Source organism: Hippopotamus amphibius, chromosome 3, assembly GCF_030028045.1.
Source record: "Hippopotamus amphibius kiboko isolate mHipAmp2 chromosome 3, mHipAmp2.hap2, whole genome shotgun sequence".
Lineage (NCBI taxonomy): Eukaryota > Metazoa > Chordata > Mammalia > Artiodactyla > Hippopotamidae > Hippopotamus > Hippopotamus amphibius.
Window position 1 is genome coordinate 159,543,586 of NC_080188.1, and position 26,618 is coordinate 159,570,203.

At 42.3% G+C, this 26,618-nt stretch overlaps 1 protein-coding gene across 7 annotated transcripts in view; it reads left to right on the plus strand.

The window, feature by feature from the left end:
* Positions 1–26,618, plus strand: part of HHAT (hedgehog acyltransferase) — a 324,736-nt gene that overhangs the window by 228,989 nt on the left and 69,129 nt on the right. For all 7 annotated transcript variants that reach the window (XM_057727696.1, XM_057727697.1, XM_057727698.1 and 4 more), the window contains one exon: positions 12,910–13,111. In XM_057727696.1, coding sequence (XP_057583679.1) covers positions 12,910–13,111 — 202 coding nt within the window. The remainder of the gene's footprint in view (positions 1–12,909; positions 13,112–26,618) is intronic.

Genomic DNA, 26,618 nt, shown 5'->3' on the forward strand with positions numbered 1-26,618 from the left:
TTTTGAGTGAGTTGTTGCCAGTGTGAGTTGACATCCAGCGTCGTGGAGAGATTTCCATTCTCCCAGCAAACTTCTCGCTGAGGAGCTGGAGCACTGAGGACTGAAGTGACTGAGAATTGCAGTCCTGGAACTCCCAAGAGGTCACTTACAGTAGTGCCCTCAAGTCCAACCTGAGGCCTCAGGGGTCTAGTCCTGACCGTGACACAGCAAGAAATTGTCGCAGACGTGATGACACCAAGATGGGTGGGGATGTTGGCCCCAGAGTTGAACTCTGAAGAGTGCATTGGTTGCCCGCTCTGTCTGGTCTACCCCAGCATCCCCTGGATAGTTCTTGGCCCCTGGCCACCTAAGAGGAGTTGGTATTTAAAGGCCATGGCCACACATCAGCCACCTCCATGCTTTGCAGCAGGGGCAGCCACCCTCCTTCTTGGGAGGTTCCAGAGACTCATTCTAGGAGAAGAGGGAATGTTCTTGAAGGGGGCTCCCTATCTCCTAGACTTGGCCGTGGACTTGAAATGGTCTGTTTATTGAGCTCTCAAAACGGGCTTCCTCATCTGTGCCACCTAAGGCAAAGACAGTAAACTGAGAGTCAGCTATCTCCTGCCCTCCACCTTGTCTTTGGGCACTTGATCCAGATAGACTACATCTCCTCCACATCCTTTCCTCCTTCTTCAGGAAAGCTGATGATGTTGGAGGCCCAGACCTGCTGGACCGGTTACTGTGCCTTAGACTTAGTGGCTGTAGCCTGAGCCAGTGAGATTCCATAGGCAGGCAGGAGCTCCGAGGGGGCCATCCATGGAATGACTCTGCTTGGGAGCTGCTCTTTGTCTGCAGTTTTACCAGGAGACAGGATGGTGGTGTGGGAGGGGAGAGCTGGCAATAGCACTTCTTTCATTTGAACCCCGGATGCCTCTCTGTAGACTCAGACTCAAGACCTGGCCTCTCCCTGCAGCTATATTAGTCACAGGTAGCTCGAGCGTACCTGGTTACCCGTCATCCTCTCTGCCTGCCTTTCTCAGGGATAAAGTAAAAGTCATACATAGTACTCTGCAGCCCATAAAGCTTCTCTCTTCATCTCAGCCCCACTCGAGAGGGAGCCCCGGGAGCAAAATCCCATTCCAACGGTCTGCATAATTTCTCCAACCCTTGGAAAGTGACTGTTTCCCAACATGGATGACCATGTTACTATCCAGTTCCATGGCTGATGTCTTTGGATTTCTTATGATTTTATTGTATGAATGGTAGCATTTTTAACCTACAGAAGACTCTGCCTTTTATGACACATATTGAATGTCATCCTTAGACTGTCTCTGTGAAATGCCAGCTCTTAAAATATTAATCTCTAAATGTGCACTCAAGAGTTCATTTAATTACCGTAGCATCTTTTGAATAAGCAGCGTCATCCGGGCGGCTCTCACTGCATTAAGGGGAAAGTGCTTATGGGGCATTGTTTCCCGGGCATGGGGTGATGTTCTTGCTTTGTTTCCGTAAGTGTTGCACTGGCGTGGTTTTGTTGGACTTTGCTAGAGATTTATTGTCATTCATGCCCAAACTCAAGCATTATCAGTTTTCCCTTCCAGTGCCCAGCCTTCAAAGGTATCTTGTCTGGTAGGGATTGTGGATCGTAATTATGATAAATGAGAGGCAGTTGAAACAGTTCTGTCAAAGCTGATTTGTCAGAGTGCTGATTTCAGTCCAGAGAGGGAGCAGCCTCCTTATCACCACCAGCAACCATTTTGCTTTCATTATTTTTTAAACAGCACTTCACCACCCGAGACCTTTACTTTCCTTCTTCCCGAAAACAGTCTTCAATGGCAGTGTTTTGAAAGGAGTGCCTGTATGATACCTGCTGGCATTTTCTCCCATTTTCTCCCTTTCTGGGCAATGAATCCTATCTATGGCCACCTCAGCTGAACATTTTTGTTACCAATGGCTGTTACTTTTTAAGAAAGTCCAGAATACATATGTCTGAATTGACAAAGCAGATAAATTGGGGGTGGGGTGGGGGTGGAAATTTGCTCTTAAGAAAGGATTTGTAACCTTGATTCAAGATTCGCTGTAGGCTTCCTTCAGATAACCCTCTCCTTGTGCATTTTAATTCGTAAGTTAGCTTCATGGCAGCAGAGGGGTGGGGAAATGGGGAACTCAGGAGCATAAGCTATGGTTTTAGGAACTCCATGTCCTGAAAATCCATTAAAGAAGATGGATCTTTCTGTTTTAACAGAGAGCAGTAGCAAAACAGCACACTGTTACAATTGATTGTAACTCTTCAAGAACATTCATGCTATGTCCCAAATGTTCCAAACCATATAGACCTCACCCCTAGTTGTCCCCTAGCCCTTGAACTTTTACCAGTTGTAAATCAAGGCCTAGAGAAGAGACCATCACTGAAATCTGTGACCCTGGCTTCCCCATCCACACCCACCCTCCTCTGTGCTCCTAAGCACTGTGTGTGTGTGTGTGTGTGTGTGTGTGTGTGTGTGTGTGTGTGTGTGTGTGTGTGTATTCATTTATTCATGTCCAACAGTGGTCCCGACCCCTCACTACGTTTCTTGTGGCCAAAATACACAGTCGACTTGGAAGTGACATTCACAGCAGAGGAAGAGATTTTATTAGAAAAGTTAAGCCAAGCGATTCAGCAAAGGGCCAAAGCCACATTCCCGTTGGCCTCGTGAACAGCCTCCCCTCACACGCATCGAGTACTGATATGGGCATGTCCAGGGTTTTATTTGAGGCTTTTAAAGTTAATATCACAAATCTTAAATCTCCTAATTTGGGTGCTTTAACATTAAAAACATTTAACACTGAAGTTTTGCTTTTTGGTTCACTCTCCCTTTTCTTTTGGGTAGTTCTGGCAGCTTCCTGGGGGAGTTGGAGTTGGTACGTGTCCCACCTCGTGGTCCCTGCCAGCTGTCGCCTCGCTTGGAGGCACCTCTGGTTGGCATCTGTGATTTAGTCTGACTTTATAAATATCACCCTCCAAACCCCACAGCACTTAAGAAAGTGGCAGAGGCAGACGTGAACAATGCCATTTACTCACGGCGCTGTGCTTCCCAGCTGGAGAATTCTCCTTTGTTTACAGAGAGTGACAAGGAAAAGACGAAGGGAATGAATGCTCAGAGAAATGAGGGTGAGGAAAAGAACAGGAAAAGAAGGCAGTTGATCAGAGTTTATCGAGCCCCCCCCCGAGTTCAGAGTTTGAGTTAGACAATGGGGGAAATAAAAAAGGAAATGTTACAATTCTCTGATCCATGTCTTAACTGTGAGGTGAGGAGTCCCACGCACCCTCAGAACTGATGAAGTAGCTCAGAATTGCTAAGAAACAGCACATCAACAAGTCTGAAGAAATAACTTAGGCCAAGACGAGCACACGAATTCTGCAGAGGTGAGGAATCACTGGGCCGCCTGCAGTCAGTGGCATCAGCTGGGGAAATTTTCCTTGCGGTGAATGCCGAACCCGTTTTGAAAGATCAGGTGGTGGAAAGAACCGCCAGAGGTCTCACATGATTGGGGGCTGGGCTGGCATGATCGTAGGGCCCACACTTGTGCAAGAATGAAGTTCATTAACTGGAGAGGAGAATCTATCTTGGAGGCTCATAAGATGAAATTGATGGCACAGGAGGGGACCAGTTGCAGGATGACTTTTTTTTTTTATGCTTCCCTTTGATTATGACTTCTTTCTTTGTTTTATAAATTTATTTATTGGCTGTGTTGGGTCTTCGTTGCTGTACACAGGCTTTCTCTAGTTGTGGCGAGCGGGGGGCTACTCTTTATTGTGGTGCGCAGGCTCCACATTGCGGTGGCTTTTCTTGCTGCGGAGCACGGTCTCTAGGCGTGTGGGCTTCAGTAGTTGTGGCACACAGGCTTAATAGTTGTGGCTCATGGCAGACTCAATATTTGTGGTGCACGGGCTTAATTTCTCCGCGGCATGTGGTATCTTCCCGGGGCAGGGATCGAACCCGTGTCCCCTGCATTAGCAGGCGGATTCTTAACCACTGTGCCACCTAGGAAGTCCCTGCAGAATGATCTTTTTAAGAAGCCAGGCTGATGGGTTTAAATTTAGGACATGACGTGATGGGTATCCACTGTAAGCAGGACCCCCGGGGGTAGGGACTACCGTTGTCAGACTGGATGCTTCCCAAGGACAGAGAATTCGCCTCTTCTCGGCCTCAGCAGTTCATTTTCTTTTTTTGCCTGAGTGACCAACCTACTGGGCTTTATCACGGGAGATACTGTCACCATGGGAACGTAGAGTATACACCTTTCAAGGCTGTGGACCTGTCTCTATGGGCCTCTGTCCAGCACGGCTGTCTCAAAATCATCCCACTACAAACCCAGATGGAGAATGAAACGATTCAGCATTCAGTCAGGCATTTCTTTAGTGCACTTGTCTTCAGAGCACATTCTTCTAGAGACTCCCCCAAGGCATTGTACCAGCACAGTCATTTTTGAGTTGTACACGTTTGTTTTATAGTGAACATTTTCCTAACAGCCGTGATAAATGAGAAGATTAGGACCAACAGGGGCGGCACTGAATAGGATGTGGGTGAGAGGCAGAGATGTAAAGGGAGTACGCAGGAGACACAGTACAGTTGCTGATAAGAGGAGGTGCGTGCCCCAGATGGTGGTAATTTGGACCCTGGGTTTGGGATCTGCTGATGGAGCAAAGGTTGAGAAGGGTGTTAGGATCAGAGGAGGATGGGTTCTCTCCCCTCAACCCTCTCCCTCTTACTGTCAGACAGGCAATCACACATACCTACATCCTACAAACATTGGGGTTTGCCCCCAAACAGCTGGCTTTTTGTACCCTCCCCCTCTTGGTCTGGCCTAGGGCAGCTTATAGATGCTTTCAGCATCCTCTCAGGAGGAAGGTGGGAAGACAAGCAGGCAGCCAGGAAATCTTGGTGGTTATTAAACTGAGGCTTTGAGGACCTTTTTATTAGTGATGAGACTCAACTCCACAGCACTAAAGAGTACAAACTCTCGCTCGCTCTGCTTTGCTCAAACCTCCGAAGAAGCTGTTTTATATGGTGTTTATTTATAACCCAAAATAGATGCGGGCCCGGGAAGCCTGGGGACTGCTGAGGCTTCAGTGTGTTCTCAAGCGAAAGAGGGCTACAGCCCCACGGAGGGAGAGAGTACGCGCCTCTTTCTGTGCTCACTTCCCCCGGGCCTTCCTGTCCCTCATTTGTGACTGGAAGCTCGTTTTGAGGAGTAGCATCTTAAAGACTTGTTTGTTTGTTTGTTTTAGTCTGCAAGGGTGAAGACTGTAATACTGCAAAGACTCATGCATCACCAAGACTTCTAACCTCCTGGGACATTGGTAGGCTGCTTTAAACGGGTTGAATGAGTAAACCTACATAAGGACTTTCTGGTCCTGCCCACCCAGCATTCCCCCCATTACAAGGAAAGGACTTGGTCGGGTGACTCTCATACTCTGCAGATAAGAGGGGGACCTGAGCGGAAGGGCTGCAGTGATTTGCAGGTGAGAAGTTAGTAATGGACCAGATTGTGGTAGAGGCCGCTTTACCCTGATCCGCCCACACAGCCTCTACAGGCTCATCTGTGGCCAGTATCAGATGTTTGGAGAACAGCTGGCTGCCATCTGGGTTAAGCTTAATCAACAGGTCTACGTGCATGTTGAATCCATCACTTTGAAGGGAAGCGGAATATGCCACCCCCCCAAAGATGCCACTTCGGCGTGTGGATTATTATGAGCTGAAGGCAATTAAGTTCCAGCAGAATCAGGAAAAACTTTTCCCTCTAGATTAACTCTCTAAAAGAATTCGGATAGGGGGCCTGTACCAGAAAAAGAGCTATTATCAGAGATAACATATTTATCTGAAGGACCTATCTGCGGGGCAGGGCAGACTTCTAATTGCCAGACATCTGCTCCTCCGAAGGTCCTGTGACTTCCCCTCTTCCAGGCTCCTATCCCATTCGTTAGCTTGGGATATATAAGCCTCAACTGTCCCACTTGCCCTTGAGTCTCATCGTCTTTGTGGACTCCCCTCCACATGTAATTACATGTTCTTTTCTCCTGTTAGTCTGCCTTATGTCACTTTGACTGTTCGCCCAGCCACAGAACCTGGAAGAATAGGAGAAAAAATTTTCCTCCCCTATAGCTTTGACCCCTTAGCACTAAGCGACCTGGTGCTGATGGTGGCATATTTAAGGCTAATGGTTTTAAGTGAAGAACATCCCTGAGCAAGCAGGCCGGAGGTCTTGGTGCCTTTAAATGCGTATGAAAACCGTAGGGATGCTAATCATTATGATGATGGCATCTTATTTTTTCCTGAATGCAAGCTTGTTGCTGCTGGACCATTATTAGTAAGTGTGCGTCACTCCATTTTTATGGAGTGTGAAAATCTCCAGATTCCTTACACATATATTGTATCGTCTGACCTTACAGCAACTCATACCCAAAGAAGATTTCAGCCCTCCCAGTATATGCTCAGTGTACAGACTTAAGCGGAGCAGGCTTAATTGATAAGGTCAAGGTTACAGTTTGCTAAGTGGCAGAGCAGGACCAAGGCCACATCTCCAGCACCCAGGTGCTGCCCTCCTTTTTGTCCCATGCCTTGCTGCTGTTGCTGCTCAGGAGTGTTCTAGTGGTAAGGAAAGCTAGATTGAGCCATTCATGCTTTTTCAGCCTCTTCTGCAGTGAGGAAGATACAGCTTTTGGGAGCTAGAGTTTGGGTTTTGGTTTATGAAGGTAGAGTTGAATCTTTTTCTAGGATGGAAGTTATAGGCTTGGGTTCATAAGCACAGTACTTCAACCCACTGAGGAATGAAGATTAATTTTTTAAAAAAATATTGACATCTAATTACATAAACCTAGAAGTTTAAATGTAGACTAAATATAGCCAGAGTTTAATCTCTATTTTATAAATTCCACAATATTCCGTTGCCAAATAGGACATAGCATTTTTTTAAATTTATTTATTATTTTTTTGGGGGGTACACCAAGTTCAATCATCTGTTTTTATACACATATCCCCGTATTCCCTCCCTTCCTTGACCCCCCCCTCGAGTCCCCCCCACCCTCCCCGCCCCAGTCCTCTAAGGCATCTTCCATCCTCGAGTTGGACTCCCTTTGTTATACAACAACTTCCCACTCAGTATCTATTTTACAGTTGGTAGTATATATATGTCTGTGCTACTCTCTCGCTTCATCTCAGCTTCCCCTTCACCCCCCTCCCCCTCCCAAACCTCGAGTTCTCCAGTCCATTCTCTGCATCTGCGTCCTTGTTCTTGTCACTGAGTTCATCAGTACCATTTTTAGATTCCGTATATGTGAGTTAGCATACAATATTTGTCCTTCTCTTTCTGACTTACTTCACTCTGTATGACAGACTGTAGTTGTATCCACCTCATGACATATAGCTCCATCTCATCCCTTTTTATAGCTGAGTAATATTCCATTGTATATATATGCCACATCTTCTTTATCCATTCATTTGTTGATGGGCATTTAGGTTGCTTCCATGTCCTGGCTATTGTAAATAGTGCTGCAATAAACATTATGGTACAAGTTTCTTTTGGGATTATGGTTTTCTTTGGGTATATGCCCAGGAGTGGGATTACTGGATGATATGGTAGTTCTGTTTGTAGTTTTTGAAGGAACCTCCAAATTGTTTTCCATAGTGGCTGTACCAACTTACATTCCCACCAACAGAAAAAGTAAATTATATTTTCTGCATGCATCTTCCTTTGAAAAACTTTTAATAAGTAGATACATAGCTTCCTTTGTGAAAATGTAAACACCAGGCCTTTGTCCACTGCCTAGAGGATGGGGATTTGACTGATGGGTCATCGCTGGGTTGTGAAAAAGAGAACTCAGATGTGGGCCAAGGCCAAAACCAGAGGCAGGGTTGGGTTGTGGGAGCCACTGCTCGTGAGAGCTGGGTTTAGGAGAGCATGGCCACCTCTGCAGAGAACTCTAAGCAGGGACTCATCTCAGAGCCCAGGTGAAGCCAAGGGGAGGTCGCCTTACCACCAATGAGACACAGCCAAAAGTCCTCCCTTCCCAGCCACTAAAGACGCTAGTGTTTAAAAGGCTGATACTTGTCATTTTTGAAATCTCTTGAGGTTGGGACATGTCTAGAGCTTTGGGGCTGCATGATTTTTACCTTAATAGGGGAAGTAGAGTTACAAAGTGCAGAGACTTCAGAGCTGTCAGGTGTCTGTATTCTTTGGGAATGGATGTCTTCTGAAGTCTCCCCAATAACAAAGGTAGGTTCTTAAGATCCTTCCTTGTTTCCTGATCTCTCCTAATGGGTCTGTGACAGTGGTGACAATTTATCACAAATATAATAACTTTTGGAGATTATGAAAAGTAAATAAAAATTATATTGTTAGATATTTAAATACTGTTGACTAGTAACTATATAACACATGTGTACACACACACACACATATACACACACACATCACATATCTAGAACTGCCTAAAGGAATTTTACAATTTAGTTGAAATAAAAATCATAATAGAAAAGACATCTTTTTATGAATAACTGTTCAATTCAGTGGTACAAACAGTAGGATCTCTGGGTTAAATAGAGAGTGGGAGTATTTAAAAGAGACTTCCTGGAGGAGTTGAGAAACCAGAGAGGATGGAAGACGTGAAAATGGTATGACCAAAGGCACAGAAGTGTGGAAGTCCCATTTGTTCAGGATTTCAGGATTTTTCAAGAGAACTAGGGGAAATAGGGTGGAAAGATAAAGCAGAGCTGGACTAAGATGTCAGCCACTGCCTGCCCCAGCCCAGCCAAGTAATAGATAATTGAAGATGGGAAGTCAGCCTTGACTCAATCCATGGGACAGGGGAAACCAAGCCTTTCAGTATCTTAGGTGCCTCATCTTCTTACCTTTCTAGGGTCTGGGATTCATGGTAAAGGGTTTGAAAATAACATGGCAAGCTAGGAAGCTATTGGGTAAGTCCTGGAAAAAAGGTGAACATTGTGATTTTAAGAGTAGTGTCTTTACCATGTGGATTCTCACCACCCGTGTCCCAACTGTTGGACATTCTTGAGTTGTTTTTCATAGTGGATATGAGGGAAATAGATACTTTCTTCTCCCTTCACATACACCTGCTGCTCAGCAACAAGCCCCAACCATCAACCTCTTATGCCTAACTTCTAACATAGTCAGACATTTGCAAGATGCCCGCCTGGGCAGGATGGCAGGTGGGACAGAAGGAAATGATTTAGTCTGTTTAAAAAATTGAACTTGTAACTCCGGCTTTCTGGCACAGAGCTCCTTGGCCTAAACTCCTTTGCAAATAATGAGCATCTTAGGCTTCTCTGATGGAGCAGTGGTTAAGAATCCGCCTGCCAATGTAGGGGACACAGGTTTGATCCCTGGTCTGGGAAGATCCCACATGCCACAGAGCAACTAAGCTTGTGCACCACAACTACTGAAGCCCGCAGGCCTAGAGCCCGTGCTCCACAACAAGAGAAGTCACTGCAGTGAGAAGCTGTGCACTACAATGAAGAGTAGTCCTGGCTTGCCACAATTAGAGAAAGCTGGCACAGCAACGAAGACCCAGCGCAGCAATGAAGACCCAACGCAGCCAAAAATAAATGAATGAATGAATAAATAAATAAACTCAAAATCAAAACAAAAAACAAACCAAAAAATAAAAAACAAATAATGAGCATCTTTCTCCCTAGTAAGCCTCCTTTCCTACAGAGCATATTTCTTCAGTTAATAAAATACTGGTGGATGTTTCTGTGGAGACTGCCTTGAAGGTTTGGTTGAATGCTCCCATTATGGTAAATGACTTCATAGAACACAGACTTGAGGTTCTGAAACTAGAACATTCTAGGTTTGGATTCGACCTCTCGCGTGTAAAATAGGCCTGTCCTTGCAAAGTTGTTTAAGTGATTAGAAACAGTAAGGTACCTGGTACATGGGTATTCAGTAGAGGGTAGGCATTATAAATAACACCTACATTTTATATAGGTTCCTCCTCCTGAGTTGGGGGTTTGCTATGTTGCATTGATCCTGCGAGATGGTTTTAAATTAAGAAGGTGGCACAGGTGGATGGTAACTACCTCAGGCAACATTCTGTGCAAGCAGTGACCCCACGAAGCCAGCGTGGCAGGGGCAGGCCTTGTGCAGACTCAAGTGCACAGTCACCGACAGGAAAAAAATCTTTTTATTTTTGCCTTGCTGAGAAGGTGGTGCTGAATGCTTTCTTCCACTGGGAAATCAATTTCAGTGTGCAGCGTATCTCAGTAAGTAGGGTCATACTACTGCTTTTCTAAAAGAGAGACATATTTCTGTTTTTATTAACCATGGAATTGACACAAACATGGTAGAATTTGTAAAAGTAAACACGTTCACTCTCTTGCTGTACCTACTACTGCCTTCTAGAAATTAAGAGTGAAGAAGGGATTTTTGTCTTCCAGTCTGGAAACCATACCCTCTTTTGGTTTAAAACAAGCAACCTCATGTCCTTGGAGACGTGCCATATATGTGTTTCTGGAATAAAAGGAATTCTTAGAGATTTTTGTCGGCTGTCATTTTTGAAGGCAAAGTAACAAAGCCGTGACGCCAAGAGATGCCTAAAATAGCTGTGCATGTGATTATGGGGCTAGATGCTTCCTCGTCACGAGATTGAAAGCATGTTCTTTTTGCAGTTGAATCTAATGTGAAGGACCATTGATGTGGAAGATGAGAGGTTTTTATTCTGTACGGAGTTTTCTAATATATATAGTACATCTCACTTTAATATAGTGAGATACAAAATCTCAACATAAAACACACCAGCATTGGCTGAGAAGAGTATTAGGATTAGAATTAACTTGTTTTGTAAGATGATTACCTGCAAAGTTTCTGTAAATAACAGTATTCCTTATCCTTTTGAACTTGGTTTATTGACCCCCCTTTTTTTTTTAACATGCAACCTTCCTACACACAAAACTGATTGTATGAAGTGAAGTACAGCCTCATAAAGCACCATGATGGGGCAGTGATTATCTTCATGCAGGTAGGAGGCTGCAGAAGTTTGTGGTCCATATTTGGCCTCTACTGAGTATTCTACACCAATAAGCAAGCAGCCTCTAGGGGGCAGCAGAACGCCAAATAAACTGCCTGTGCCTGGGGCTGTCAGGCTTTTCTGGCTCATTGCCCAGCCCTTCTTGGTCCTTGATGCAGCACCCACCCTTCTCCCTTTTGCCTAATAAAACGCACCTCTAAGCATCCCATACCCAGCTCACCTCCACTCACCCTGTTCTCCACACTCTTAAGCGCATCTCGTCTACTTTGTACCATATCATATAGCAAAGAAATCCCATATCAGCTTAATGATGGGACTTGTTTGCTATGGTTTCACAACCAGCTATACCTGTCCTTTGGGCAGGAATGATGTCTTATGTCTCTGTTTTGCTCATAATGTCAGGACTGCCCTGAAGGCCTACATGTAGGTGGAGGATTCGTTAATCTGTAGTGAGTGCTTAATGCGTATTTGCTAACTTGATTGTCGAGGTCTTGTTTTTGCACAAGAGAAAGTGTTTTATTTGCTTTGCTTGTTTCTGAATTGCCTACACTCTCACATGCTTTCTGGTTTGTTTCAGATTGGGATGTAAGATAGGAGGCTTTCAGAATAAACCCAGAGGTGTAATGGGAAACATTAATTGTGGTGCGATAGATGCAGATTTGCATCCAGACTCTTCCCCTTCTCAGGCCCGGTTTTTCTCACCCAAAAAGTGGGGCTGTCTAAGCTGATCATGTAATTTACCATCTAAACTGGAACACATTTGAGAGTGAGGGAGGATATTTAAAAATGCTTGTAGTCACACAGTCTTTAGAAGTATTTATTGACTGGGAGTGGTTTTTATTTTATATTTTTTGGCTTGCCTATAAAATTGTTCTATTTGAAAATGATTTTCAAAATAACATTTCCTACAGAATATTAAAATAGTATATAAACAGGACAACTTGTCAGTGGGTTGGCATGTAAGAACAGCATATGGTGTTTCAAAGAATCAAGCCAAGTGATACATGGAAAGTGTCTGGTGCTGTGCCTGGGACACACTGTGTATTTAGGAAATGGTGATTTCCTTTTCCTTCATGGAAGAAGGTTGGACAAAAGAAGCACTGACCGGCAGTAAACAAAGGCTTATGGGCTTTTTTTTTTTTTTTTAAGGCCACTGTAAGGAGGGTGTGTTCCTAGCTCTCTAGATCCTGACAATCCAAGATGTGAGTTTTGTCCAACTCTAGCAGGAAAATAGTGATGGAAGAACATGGTTGTGCTTGTATGTAGTCAGACAGCTGTAGAGAACGTACCCGAGGGATGGCACTGCCTTTTGGGTGATAATTTGGCATGAGCACAGAGCTCGTCTCTTCACTTGGGAATTCGTTACTGCTTTTGGGCAACTTGCCTGGAAAGCTGGGGGAACGGCCTTGGCACCCCTCTTCTGCAGGAGCTGTCCTGCCATTTAGGGGCCTGAATTTAGCAATTGTGCTTAAACACTGGGTTTACCAGAAACTTAATAGTTTGAGCTGTAAAATACATACCTGCCTTGAAGGCTGTTGTCCCTATGTAACCAGAAGCTTAATTGCCGTTCTGTGATTGGGCTTCTAGGGTTCGGTACATCCCTTTTAGAAACTCTAAATTTGTTACTCCTCACCCTGCCTCCTGTAAGTACTATTTTACTCTAGTAATGAGAGCTCTTAAGCCTATGTGTTCATTGAAACTAAAGGCCCTCAGAGCTGAGGCTTAGGTATTTGCCACCTCCTGGTGTGATGGAGAATTCAGGGAGCGCTCTGTGGCCTCCCGGAAGTCAGGAAGGGTCTGCGCACGGTGAAGAGCAATGTGTAACAGGAGAATCGAGCCCGGGAGCAGGTGGTATTGCTGGGACAGCCCTCCGCAGGGCTCCTAACAGCCTCTTCTTTCCCTAGGTATGTGTACATTCCAGCGGGCGGGTCCCAGCATGGCCTGCTGGGGACACTCTTTTCCACTGCGATGACTTTTGCATTTGTGAGTTTCTGGCATGGCGGGAATGACTACCTCTGGTGCTGGGCAACACTCAACTGGCTGGGAGTCACCGTGGAGAACGGAGTCCAGAGGCTTGTGCAGATGCCACGCGTCCAGGACAGCTTGGTGAGCCAGGATCCTTGCTCGGCCGGTAGGGGACGGCCGAGCTGGGTGGACTGGGTTTGGGAGGGAAAGGCGGTCATCACATTCACCCCATCATGGGCCATTCCTGCTAGATCAGTTCAAAGCCCATGTGCCCAGAGGTAGGACAGCTGGAAAAGAGGCTCCTGTAGCTATTTTTTTTCTTTTCTTTTTCTAAAACTTTTTATTGGAATATAGTTGATTTACAATGTTGTGTTAGTTTCAGGTGTACAGCAAAGTGAATCATTTATGCATATACATATATCCACTCTTTTTTAGATTCTTTTCCCACATAGGTCATTACAAAGTATTGAGTAGAGTACCCTGTGCTATACAGTAGGTCCTTATTACTTATCTATTTTATGTGGCCATTTTTTAAAAATAAATGTTTTAACTATAAACCTAATACATATTTATTACATAAGAATTAGAAAATTCACACAAGAGTAAAAGAAAAGAAAAAAGTCTCCTCAAGAGAAACCACTGTTGATGTCTGTTCTTCTAAATCTTTTCTATAGACAAACACACACACACTTAACAGTTAAAACAAATGCTGCTATACCAGAGATATAGTTGTATCAGGACCACCTTTCTATGTCATCAAATCCATTTCTAATCCCTTTTTAGTAGCTTCATAGAATTCCATTATGTGGATATGCCATGATTTATTTAATTAGTCTCCTATTAACATATTATTCCAGTTTTTTTGCTGTTAGTAATTGCATTAAGATATCTATCATAACCAGGGTGAATTCTTTTTTGTTGTTGTTGAGAATCATGGGTTTTTTGTTTGTTTGTTTTTTGTTTTTTGTATTTATTTATTTATTGTATTGGCTGTGTTGGGTCTTCGTTGCTGCACACGGGCTTTCTCTAGTTGCGGCGAGTGGGGGCTACTCATTGTGGTGCATGGGCTTCTCATTGCAGTGGCCTCTCTTGTTGCAGAGCACGGACTCTAGGTGCATGGGCTTCAGTAATTGCAGCACATGGGCTCAATAGTTGTGGCTCATGGGCTCTAGAGCGCAGGCTCAATAGTTGTGGCACACAGGCTTAGTTGCTCTGTGGCATGTGGTATTTTCCTGGGGCAGGGATCGAACCCGTGTCCCCTGCATTGGCAGGCGGATTCTTACCCACTGCACCACCTAGGAAGTCCCCAGGGTGAATTCTTGAATGTAAAATTGCTGAGTTAAAGGTTTTTCTCACTTTTAAGGTTTGCCATGCATACTGCTTGCCTGTTTCTTAACTGCCTTGTAGACAAAGTTTGCCAATTTACATTCCTGCCAACAGTGCCTGAGAATGAACAGTGCCTTTGCCAATACTGAGTAGTACCGGTATTTTTAACCTTTGCTATTTTGATAGGTTTTAGTAGCATAAAAATCAGCTAAGGATTTAAGATGCATTCAGCCTCTATAGGAAAATGATTTGGAAAATTAAGCATTTTTCTTTACATGCATATTTTAAGTGATTTTAAACTATGAGTAAATGTTTTATCATGTAAATGTGGCTTAGGATGTATTAGGATCTTATAGGAAATCATCAATTCTGAATATGCAGCAATATTCCGATAACCCTGAAAAAAAGTAGCTAAAAAGAAATATGCTGGCATCAGTGTTCATGGCAGGCAGAAAAACACAAGAAATTTACTGGGAAATGATGAATTTGGGTAAATTCCCCCAGTATTTGCAACTAAAGCAAATATATTTCAGAAAGCTAACATCACCAAAATAGAATACATTTGAATGTTTTTCCACAAAGATAGCCATACTACAAGTGGACAGTTATTTCAGTAAAAACTGATACAGAACACATAGTAAAAAATAACACTCCTGAAGGAATTTAAATATGTTCATGTATGTTTAAAGATAAATATTTTATTTAGTACTAGTACCCAGCAATCAGCAGGAAAGAAATGTCAGTGAGTTCCAATCAAAAGTGAATTTCAGTGAAAGTCATGGTTTTATTACACAAAGAAAACTATAAAAGATGGTACTATAAAGGTTACAAACTTCACCCTCAAGTCTGAGTAGTCTTCCCCAAAGCCAGAACCCAGTCATCAGCCGTGAAAGCCAGAAAATTCTTTTCAACCCAGGTTGAAGCCCTATAACACATGTCCATGTTCCCTCATGAAGGATCTGGCATTAGCCATGAACTTAATCTTAAGCAGAGATCTGTAGACTTTGAGCCATGGCTTACAGTACTAATAAATCTAAAGATTCTAAAATGTTAAAGGAGTAACCCAAACTGTGCCATGTAGCCTATAGCTTGTTAATTTGGGTTAAAAATGAAGGAAGACAGTGAAAAGACTTGCTTACAGGGTGAAGCACTTGAATGTCTGCTCTGTCCCATCACATCTCATTCTAGGACCTTCACGTGTTCACCTCATTCGAGCTTCCACCCACAATTCAAGCACCTAGGAGCATAGTAATTTTTGAACATACATTTTTTGGTGAACATGCATTTATGTCTCGTGTATTGCAAATGTGGTATTCAGTTAACATGTTTATTGAACGAGAACACATTTTGTAAAACCTATTTTTATCACCTGTCTTGCATCCTGACAGCCTGGTGGTTGGTTATGGCTATTTAGACTAGGAGCTCCTTGAGTACAAGGTCAAGAGGACCCCGTTATTATTTATGTCCCCGATGGTTAGCTGCGTGTCTGAGTTAGCTTCCGTATGTCAGTAATGCTGCCAAACTGGGTTGACTCTTTAGTTCTTCCACTTGTCCACTTGAGGACTTTTCTTCCATTACTCTGTTTCTTATGTGGTTCAGTACAGATTCTGTCTTCTTTCAGAAAAACGTGGCTGGCATTCCAGATGTACACAGCCTCCTGAATAAACTGTTTCTCCACTTGGGTTACCTCCTTCCCTCCCTCTTCATGAATCCATTTCCCATTCTTTGGTTTTTTTTTTTTTAATTGAGATATAGTTACTGTACAATATTATATAAAAAGTATACAGCATAGTGATTCACAATTTTTAAAGGTTATGCTCCATTTAGTTATTATAAAATTTTGGCTATAAATTTACCATTTTTGGTCACAATCTAAATAAAAATACCTCTTTGGCACTTAATTTCATCTGATTTTAGTCTCCCCAATTGATCTGATAGTATTTTTACAATGTGAGTTCCCTCCGCATATCCTGTATACACTCTCCCCATGGCATTCATCCTTCATCTGTTTTTTTTTTATGATGGATTGAAAAATATCTTAATAACAAGGATTATCATTCCTTCTTTTTTTGTATCTTCATCTTTAACCTCAAAGCTTTGTCTGGGGCACAAAATATAGTAGGACTTGTTTCTTTTCTTTTTTTTTTTTTTTTGGCCATGCCCTGCGGCTTGTGGGATCTTAATTCCTAGACAGGGTTCGAACCCAGGCCTCTTGGCAGTGAGAGCGTGGAGTCCTAACCACTGGACCGCCAAGGAATTCCCTATAGTAGGATTCTGTTTCTTGGTGACAGTTGAACACTCACTGAAAGGTCAGTCAGAGCTGAGTGTTGTAAATAGGAAGCCCTCTGATGTTCTAGGCAGGGCTCTCCCATTGAACTTTATGCAATAGTGGAAATGTCTATTGTGTTGTCCAGTACAAGTAGTCACGAGCCACACTGAGTATTTGAAGTGTGGTTAGCATCACTGAGAAACTAATTTTTAAGTTTATTTAACTTAATTAATTTGAATCTCAGTAGCCTCCATGTGGATAGTGGCTTCTGTTTTGAGCAGTACAGTTCTGGAACACACCCCTTTTCTAGAAAAAAAGTAGAATAATATAGAGTTTGACTCTGCTGTAATTTACAATGGTATTTGTTACTGATATGGTGCCTCGGGTGTCCAGCTGGCTACTGAATCTCTCCACTTGAACGTCGCACAGATATCTCAGACTTAGCATGCGTAATACTGACCTCGTGGACCCCGTCCCCCATTAAGTTCAACTAGCTCCTTTCCCTCCAGCATTCTCTATTTCTACAAAAGCCACTGTCATCTTTCTGGTCACTCAAGGCCAAAACCATCAAGTTATCCTTCGTACCTTCCTCTCTCCCAGTTCTATCTGTATGTACTATACATTGTGCCTCCTAGGTAGATCTTAATTTTTAAAAATTGTTTCCATTTCCACTGAATCATCTTAATCTCACTGTTATCATTTCTTGCCCAGTCTAAGAAGTATCTTTGAACTGGTCTCCCTGCTTCCACTTTTGCCTTCTTCAGTTCCTTATCCTCACAGTGCTGAGTAATGCTTCTCAACAAAAACATAACCATGTTGTCGTACTTAAAATCCTTAGTGGCATCCCATTTTCTTGGGACTTCGTCCACAATATTTAAGATGACCTATAAGGCCTTGGCTGATCTTGAACTTGCTACCTCTCTTCATCCTCTCTGCCTCTCCCCCCTCACACACTGTTCTTCCTTCTGTTCATTTACATACCTGGCCCCTCCAGTCCCAGCTCCCCTGCACAGGCTCTTCCATCTCTAGGATGCTTTTGCTCCTTTCCCTCCTATTTCATCTTTCAGAGTTCAGCTTGAATGACAGCTTGTTTGGTTGCCCTTCACTGACCCTCCTGAGTCAATCAGGTCCCGATTAGTAACTTATTTGGAGTACCTTGTATGTGGTCTCTTCTCTTGTGCTTATCACAGTTACAGTGAAATATTTTTATACAATAACTCATTTAATCCTTATCTCCCTCACCGAATTGTAAGCCTTATGAAATCAGAGATCTGTATCCTTGACACATATCACGATGCCTGGCACAGAGTAAGCGTGCAGTAAATACTTGTTGAATGAATGAATAAGTGAATATATTTTCTGACTTTACTGAGGGGCATGTAAGAGGAAATAAGCTTATGCAGCAGCATGAAGAGTATAGATTGAATACTGGAAGAACTCACTAAGGCTGAGGCTTGTTGAACATTATACAGGGAGATTGTTTTGTAGCACAGTAGATACTAATTGGTCTAGTGATGGCAAAACGCTATTTTAACGTGCCATATATATATATATGAAAGAAAGAGGTAGGGAGGAATTAGCCTTCCTGGCACCCTGCTGCTTTATGAGAGAGGGGATTATTGGCTGTGACTCACTGAGGCCCAGAGCTGTAGGAAGCTGACAAAAGGCATTTTCACAAAGCACCAAGCAGCGAGGATGAAGAGGAGTTTCTGCTAAAGCAACATGCTTTTTCTCTGTACAAGTACTCTCCCGGGGAGCTAGAATTTGTGTTCAGCATGGAAATCTTTTAATAAGTGGTAACATTTTGAAGCATCAGTAGAGAGACTTCTTGCCAATTCTCGATTTGATCTCTCTTTGAAGGAAGACACCTTCAGGCTGCTTGTTAGTTATTTCTACACAAAGGAGAATCTCCTTCTCAAGCTGCTCACCCACTCCGCCCCTGATTTCCATTTCATTGAATAATTTAAATGTCCCCCTCCCCCAGCCCTTGTCCCTTCTTCTTTGCCCTGAGAGTGTCCTGCTGAGCTGACTTATGTCCTTTCTGAGCAGTAAAATTTCTATGTATAGACTTAATTGAGAAAACATGCCTCTGGTGAAAATCATGGAGGGTCAGCCTAATGGTTCTTGGGGGGACCTGATGCTCTGGTGTCTCAGAAAGAACCCAAAGCTCTGTGGTGATGTCCTTTCAGTTTATCAGCTTTGTTGATCAGTTTGATTTTGAAGAGGAGTTTGAGAGATCAGTCAGTTGAAAAGATAATTGATTGTAAAACTATTGACATGATTCACCCAATGGTTTCCTAGTTCCATGGACTCCTAACTCACCAGTTGGCAAGATGTTCATGGCAGTTGGCCTGGTTAGAAAATCTTTTCACTGGAGTTCAGTGATCATAGCCCCAGCTAACTCACTGAAGGAATACAAAGCAAACTGGTCTGAGCAGAGCTATTCTGTTGGACAATGGCTCGTGATCTATTCCTCCACCACTTGGATTCATTTCAACAAACTGAGATCAAGTGCTTACTGTAGATAAGCCCTTTTCTTCAGACCAGAACCCTTCTTGGACTGAGCCCGTTTTTGCAGAGGCAACCTGGTCCTTCGTCTCTGCTCATCTAGGAAAAAAAAATTTCAGCACCCTATGTGGGAGATACCTTGCAGCTGGAGAACTCTGAGTGAAAGACATGATCCTTCCCTCTCCATTCCTTTTTTTGCATATTCTTTCAGTACTTCAGTGCATATAGTGTGTTAGTCTATCAGTGTCTAATGGTAGAGTCTATTATTAGTCAGTTTCCTCCGTGAATAAGGTATCTCGCCTGGCCTTCTATCAGGATGATCATCTTTGCAGTGGCTGCTTTGGATTAAAGAGGCAATAAAACCATGGAATGAGAGCTTTTCTCTATGAAGAGCTAAGTGATTTATATTTAAAAAATGGTCTTGCCTTCATAAATATCATAAAATATGATTGGCCTATTCTTTCCTGGCACTGCTTAGAGGAAAGGTCTGGGCTAGAGATAGATGTTTGGGTGTATGTAGATGGTGTTTTGGAGCCATGGAAATGTCTGAGACTTTCTAAAGAGAGAAAGTATAGAAAGAGAAGAAAAAGTGACTGCCAAGGAATGAACCTGAGGACACCAACATTTAGAAGTTAGATGGAGAAGGAAGGGCCAAGAAGTGGGAAGGAAATCTAAAGGGTGATTTCACAGAGACCAAGAAAAAAAAAAGATACTTCATGGAGGGAGTGGTCCATAGTGTTGATGCTATTAGGGGACCAAGTAGGGTGAGGTTAAAGAATGGTTGTGGCTCCATGTCAGAGTGCTAACAGTGGAAGAAAGGAGCGGAGAGTCATCATCCCCATCCCACGAGTTTATGATTTGGTTGGAGAGGCAAGATGTGTGCAAACCAGCTGAGGACCAGCATCAGGCATTCCGTGCAGAGAGACCAGATTGAGTCTCACAGCCAGCTGATGTTCATAAGGGGTGGTGGTCAGAGGGAGCTAAGCTTTTAGGAATGGTTTATGTAAAGAGCTGGGGCTTGAGTAGGATTCTGAAGAATTAAGATGGGATTTGGATAGGTCAGTAGAGAGAAGACTGGCTCGAGGCCAGGGGAATAGCCTGACATCAGGAGTAGGCGTGCCATGTTCAGGTGAGGAGGCTGACTTGACAGCCAAGGGGCTGTCACTGGGGAGAATGGAGGAAAAGAGGTTAGAGAGGCCAAAGGGTCCCCCCTATAAAGAGATTTGAATGCCAGACTTAGAAATATAGAAATACAAGCCACTTAACCAAATAGGAGAGCATTAAATTAACATATTAACCCCACATGTCCAATCAGCCTGTTGTACCAGCTTGTTGGCCCTCACGCGGGCCTCTAGGTCTTGACAAAGCAGCGCCTGTTGTTATGAACAGTGTGTGCCTTGGTGGATGATGCCCTGTTGGCGCCCACCTCATTGTCTCCCACTCCGAAGGGTCATTAACGATGCAGGAAACACCATGCAATTTACCGGTTGTACATTTTCTTCTCCGTGGGAATCCGAACCCGTGCCTTAACCCCTCTTGGTCTGAGTGGTAGAATTCTGCAGATACTTCCACCTTTTAGTTCAAATATGTTTAGAAAGGCAAAAGCATTTTCAAAGGTTCTTTTTAATGTTCCATTCCTGAGTCCACTATCTGACAGAGAGAAGGCTTTGAAATAGAGTCCACTTTCAGGTGTTCAGACCCCTGGATCTGGTCAGCCATGGGGCTTCTGCTGCCTTTCCCATCCCTCTAAGGTTAGGCTTGAGCAAGGCAGGGCCTGCTCTCTCGTCATTGCTGCTGCCAGGGCACTCTTGTCGGTTCTCCCCTCCAAGTGCACAGCACAAACCCTCACCCTGGGGAACTGTAGCCTCAGGAAGGAATACTGAGCCAAAGATGAGATTCCACGGCTTGATGTAAATGGTTGAAACGGGCTTTTCTAGGTGGCTTGTGGGATGAGATGCTTCTTTACCTGAGAGACCCTGATATCTGCTTCTACAGCACAGATAAGTGATAGTTGCTCTCATCACAGTCTAGTGCCTAGCAGTTTTCTATAGATGAATTTAGGAAGCAGCAAAATCTTATTATGTACATGCTGAAGCTCTGGATATGTGTTTCCAAATCTGGGTCTCCTTTTCCTCCCAGAAAATCCAAATTACCCACTGGAGGTAGCAGAGCTTGAGTTTCCAGTGTTCCTATTATCAACAGAAGGGTGAAATAGCCCTTTCTTTCCAAAATAATATGCACATACTTAGTGCAATATATTTTTACAGTATGTATTTACAGTGTATATTTATGTATAATGTATATTGTGTATATATGCTGTGACTATATAGCATATATATATAGTGCATTTATATATGTGTATATGTATGTGTATGTATCTATTCATTTTTAAAGCTCTCAGAAGTCAGAAATGTGTAGGACTTCCAAAATAGCTCACATTCCTTCTAACGCCTAGAAATAAACGCTGCTTAAAAAAGCATATCAAGCAGCTGCTGACCTTGTTTGAGATGAGCTGGGTTGGAATCAATGTACTTGTGATCACCACCACCATGTAATGAAACTCGCAATTTAAGGTAGCTCTTGCCTTTTCCTCTGGTGTCAACCCTATAATCCACTCAATAGGCCACAGTAAGTGTTGGAACAGCCACTGTGTAGCCCCTGAAAGGTGACAGGAAAGAGTATAATATAAAAGGTGCAGAACATCTATCAAACCAACTCTACAGCTATTGAAAGTGATCATGTTGAAATAATATTACTGTGAGAAGATGAAAATGAAGAATGAGGAATAACAGGTGTAATAAAAACTCATTTTTATTTAAAAATATAAACACAGAAAAGTGTATGGAAGGTTATACACTAAAATGTCAGTGGTGGTTAACTCTTTCCTGGTGGGATCATTTGTGATGCATATTTTCTTGTTTTTGCGCATTTATATTTTCAGCCTTTTCTACAGTGAATAAGTATTGTTGTCTAACCAAAGGTTATTGAGAGAAAAGGGAAGAGGGTGGACTGATCCTCCGGAGGTTTTGCTTAGCTGACCCTGGATGCTTAGTCTGTGTTAGAAATTGAAGGTGAATGTTGTCTTCTCAGGAGCTGACAGATGTGTGACTGTTGTGACTGCCATCCTGTGCCGTAGCAGGAGCTGCACCAGACACTGCATAAAGATCCTTCACGTCCATTACATTATTTACCCATCACAGCAACCCTTCGGGGCAAGTGTAACTACCTCCAGTTTTACAGATGGGGAAACTAGAGACGAGGAATGTAAATAATTTTTCTAAGAACAGATGGTTAATTTGATAGAAAGGAGTCAAATCCGGTTACTCGTGACCTATTCAGGCTTCCTTGATTTCAGACTACGCATCTTCCTTGATAAACCCTAGCCGCTTAGATTTTTCACCCATGTCCCATCTCCTTGCTGCTTGTGCATGTTTGGCGTTAGATGAATCGACAAAACAGCCCTCAGTTCTTAGACAACCTGTGTTTTGGGTGTGGCTCCCCACAACCTCTCTGTGGAATAACCCTCCTGAAAAATTGGTCCAAGAGAAGTGAGAATATTCCCCAAAGCACTTTTACCGCATTATCTCACGTGACTTTGATAGTAGCTTGATAGGTAAGTATCATTATCCTTATTCTACAATGCGAAAAACTGAAACCCAGAAAAATGTATGTTCATGGTTCAAAAGTCAAGTATTACACAAGGCTTCATGTAGATAAAATTAAGAGAAGAGCAGTCTCCATTTCTCCTGCTGCTATGTTCTTATTCCCATTAACAACTTTCAATTCTCTTAGTTGTTTCTGATGTTTACCTCTGTCTTTTTAGTGTATTCTGTTATTCTTTACTTATGAATTATAAATATTAACTGCTTTCTGTGTGAGGCTTTCACCTCTTAACACCTACTCCCAACTTCTCCTAATGTAATAATCTCTCTCTTTTGTTAAATCAGAACTCAGTGTTTACATTATCATCACTGTGCTGTGTGGCTCCCTTCCAAACCAGTTAATGTACAGTAATTGCATTTCGTCTCTTAGTCAACTGTTTCCCTGACTCAGATTAAGAATTGCCTTGCCCATTTTGTTTGATTAATTAGTTTACTGTCATCACTTCTTTCCAAACTCCCTAATAAAGTTGAAAAATCCCTCAGAATAGTGTTTTATTTTCCATGTGGTCAGATGTCTCAGGTAATCTGTCAGCTCTCTCCTCTCTTCAAGAATATCTCTTGAAGACCTTCCATCCTCCCTTCCCATCTGGATTATTTCTCTTCAGATCTGCTATATGGCTGTTGTCCTGAGATGTCCCCTTTCCTCTCTCCTAGGCTGAATCTCTGTGTCTCAGGCCTCAGATCTCCTTGTTTTTCCTCCTCCCTTTGATCTGCTGGAGCACATCCTTTAGTAGCTTCCTTAGGAAAGAATCATGGGTGATACTTTTTTTTTTTTTTTGAAAGCTAGTATTTCTAAAACTCTCTTTATTCTACCCTCACATTTAATTGATTATATGAGCACTGAATTTTAGGTTGAAAAGTAATTTCTCCTGAAAATTTTCAAGAGATTATTTGTCTTCTAGTTTTTAGCTTTACTGTTGAGAAATGCCATTTAATTCTTGACTCTTTGTATGTAATCTGTTTGTCTCTCTAGAAGCTTAATGCAAATATGTATGGTAATTATGAAATGTCATTGTGCTTATTGTCTCTGACTTTAGAATCTCTCTGATGCAATTTATTTATGGAAAAAAACTTCATCATGGGCGGGGATGGGGAGGAAGAGGAATCTTTATCCTTGTGGTCCATATGCTCATTACCCAGGTTTTTAACCAATCTGTTTTTTTTCCCTCTGTGGTTTACTGTTGCCCTCTGTGGTATATGGTATATCTAATGCCTGGGACTTCTGGGGACCTGGTGTATGAGTGACTTTTCTTCTCTTTGGCATCTAGTAGTATTCACGTATCTCAGCTCGGCTATTTTGCCCGTTTACTTTCTATCTGATAAAGATGGTTTGACTTTGCTAACTTGCTGTTTGCTTCTCTTCCATTCTTTGTGGTTTTATACCTTTTCAAATGTTTACCTTTCATTTTAATGGGGTTTATGAAGGGTGCAGAGATGTCTCATCTACTATGTTTAACTGAATGTCACTAGAAGAGTTTTCTGTGCTATCATTTGGTGAATCATTTTGGAATGCTTTACCTGTTTGTCAGTTTTGGATTTTTAAATATCAAGTTTGCTTTAAAAGCAGGCCTTGCCCTAAGCTGTTGTTTCTGTGTTTGAGCAGGATATAGCTGACATCCAGGCTTATTTAATAGTCCCAAGGGACCTCAATGCTGCCTAAAGAGGGAGGCCCCTTGTGCCTTGGGCAGCCATGGCTTGGGTGTGATGGCCGTCTGGATTCCATCTTTCTACCCATGTGCCTTGACTCCCTATACTCAGGGGAGGCGGCCAGGCTCTGAGGTCATGTAGTGGAAAGATTCCTAGATTTCCTTTTTTAATTCTTTTATTCTTTATAACTTATAGAGTCATTCATGACCATATGATCTTGAAAAAAATACAGATAAGGCTGAAGGTCCTCTAAGACACCCATCACCCAAACAAACACACCCTGTTCACTTCCATCCCATGGAAGATAGCCATTGCTATCAGACTGTAGTATAGCCTTGCATACCTTTTGTACTTTGTATGTGTGTGTATGTAGTTTAGAAATGTATAACTATTCTAAAATTTGTACTTTTCTCTCTCCTCATGGTATGTTTTGAAGATGTTTCTATATTAGAGTATGTAGATCTGCATAATTGGACATAATATGGTTATTTCATAATTGATTTATTCTGTTGTTGAAAATCTTTCTATTGAACATTTAGGTTGCTTCTGTTGTTTTTTTTTTCCTTTGCAAATGCAGCTGCAGTTCATTGCCTATTCGTGCCTCCTTGTTCATAAAGTGTTTCTTTAGGGCAGATACCAAGAATAGAATAGAGCAGGAGTTGGCAAATGATGGCCCAGGGACCAAATCTGGTCTGCTGCCTGTTTTTGTATGGCCTGCAACAAGAATACTTTCTGCATTTTACAATTGTTTTATTCAGTGATCCATACTTCCCACACTGATTTGAAAGATCACCTTTAATATATTGTAAATATCCAAATACATGTGGGTTCATTATTGGGCTCTCTTTTCTGTTGCATTGATCTATTTAACTATTCCTATTTTAAATACTAGAGTTTTGAATGTCTTGATTCCCAGTAAGGAACATCCTGTGCTCCTTTTCGTTCTTTTTCCGTGTTACATTGACTGTTTTTGCACATTGCTTCTTTTATATGAATCTTAGAATTCCTCAAAAGTGAAGTTTCTCAAAACTTCCTGTGGTATTTATATTGGAATTTATTAGGTTCGCTTTGAATTGTATCTTTGAGTGGAGTTGACATGTCTATGATGCTGAGTCTTCCCAGTCTTGAATAGTTATTTATTCAGGTCTTCCTTTATGTTCTTACATAAAGTTTTATCATTTCTCAGAAGTCTTGTGCACTTCTTTTGGATTACTGTTGTTGTGTAGGAAAGGTATTGATTTTTGTTTTGAGTTAATCATTTTGCGTCTAACTTTAAATCTTTTTTTTAGCTCTTACTAAAAAAAGTTGTCAGTTGTTTCTTTTGAATTTTCTAGATTGATGGTCATGTCATCTACAAATAATGACAGTTTTGTTTTTGCCAACAATTTTTTTTAATTTTATTTATTTTTGCCAACAATTTTAACTCTTGCTGCATTTAAAATTGTCTTACTGTACTTGGTCCTTTGGTACAGTTTTGAATGATACAGGAAAAAATGTCTTTTTCTTGAAGCTAGTGGGAATACTTTCTCTGGGTTTTTGACATACCCTCTTTATCAACTTAAAAAAGCTTACTTTAGGGACTTCCCTGGTGGTCCAGCATGCATTGCTCCCAATGCAGGGGGCCTGGGTTCAATACCTGGTCAGGGAACTAGATCCCACATGCTGCGACTAAGAGTCCACATGCTGAGACTAAGAGATCTTGCATACTGCAACTAGAAGATCCCGCATGCTGCAACTAAAGATCCTGTGTGCCGCAACTAAGACCCAGCGCAGCCAAATAAATTATATATATATTTACCTCTTACTTTATTGGCATCTGTTGAATGATCATATGGTTATTCTCCTTTAATTATTTAATCCCATGAGTTACATGGATTTCTATTATTATTATTATTATTATTAGGCTGTATTGGGTCTTCATTGCTGCGCGTGGGCTTTTGTCTAGTTCTGGTGAGCAGGGGCTACTCTTCCTTGCAGTTTCCCATTGTGGCTTCTCTCGCTGCAAAGCATGGCTTTAGTAGTTGCAGCACGTGGACTCAGTAGTTGTGGCACGTGGGCTCTAGAGCGCAGGCTCAGTAGTTGTGGTAGAGCTTTGACCACTGTTTCAGTTCTTCTATGTTTATGCTTTTTTTCAGTCTTCCTACTTTTTCTATGACAATTTTAGGTAACATATTTTCTAGATAAATTATCTTTTATGTGGGTTTCCAAGTATGTTACTGTCTACTCTCCAAAGATT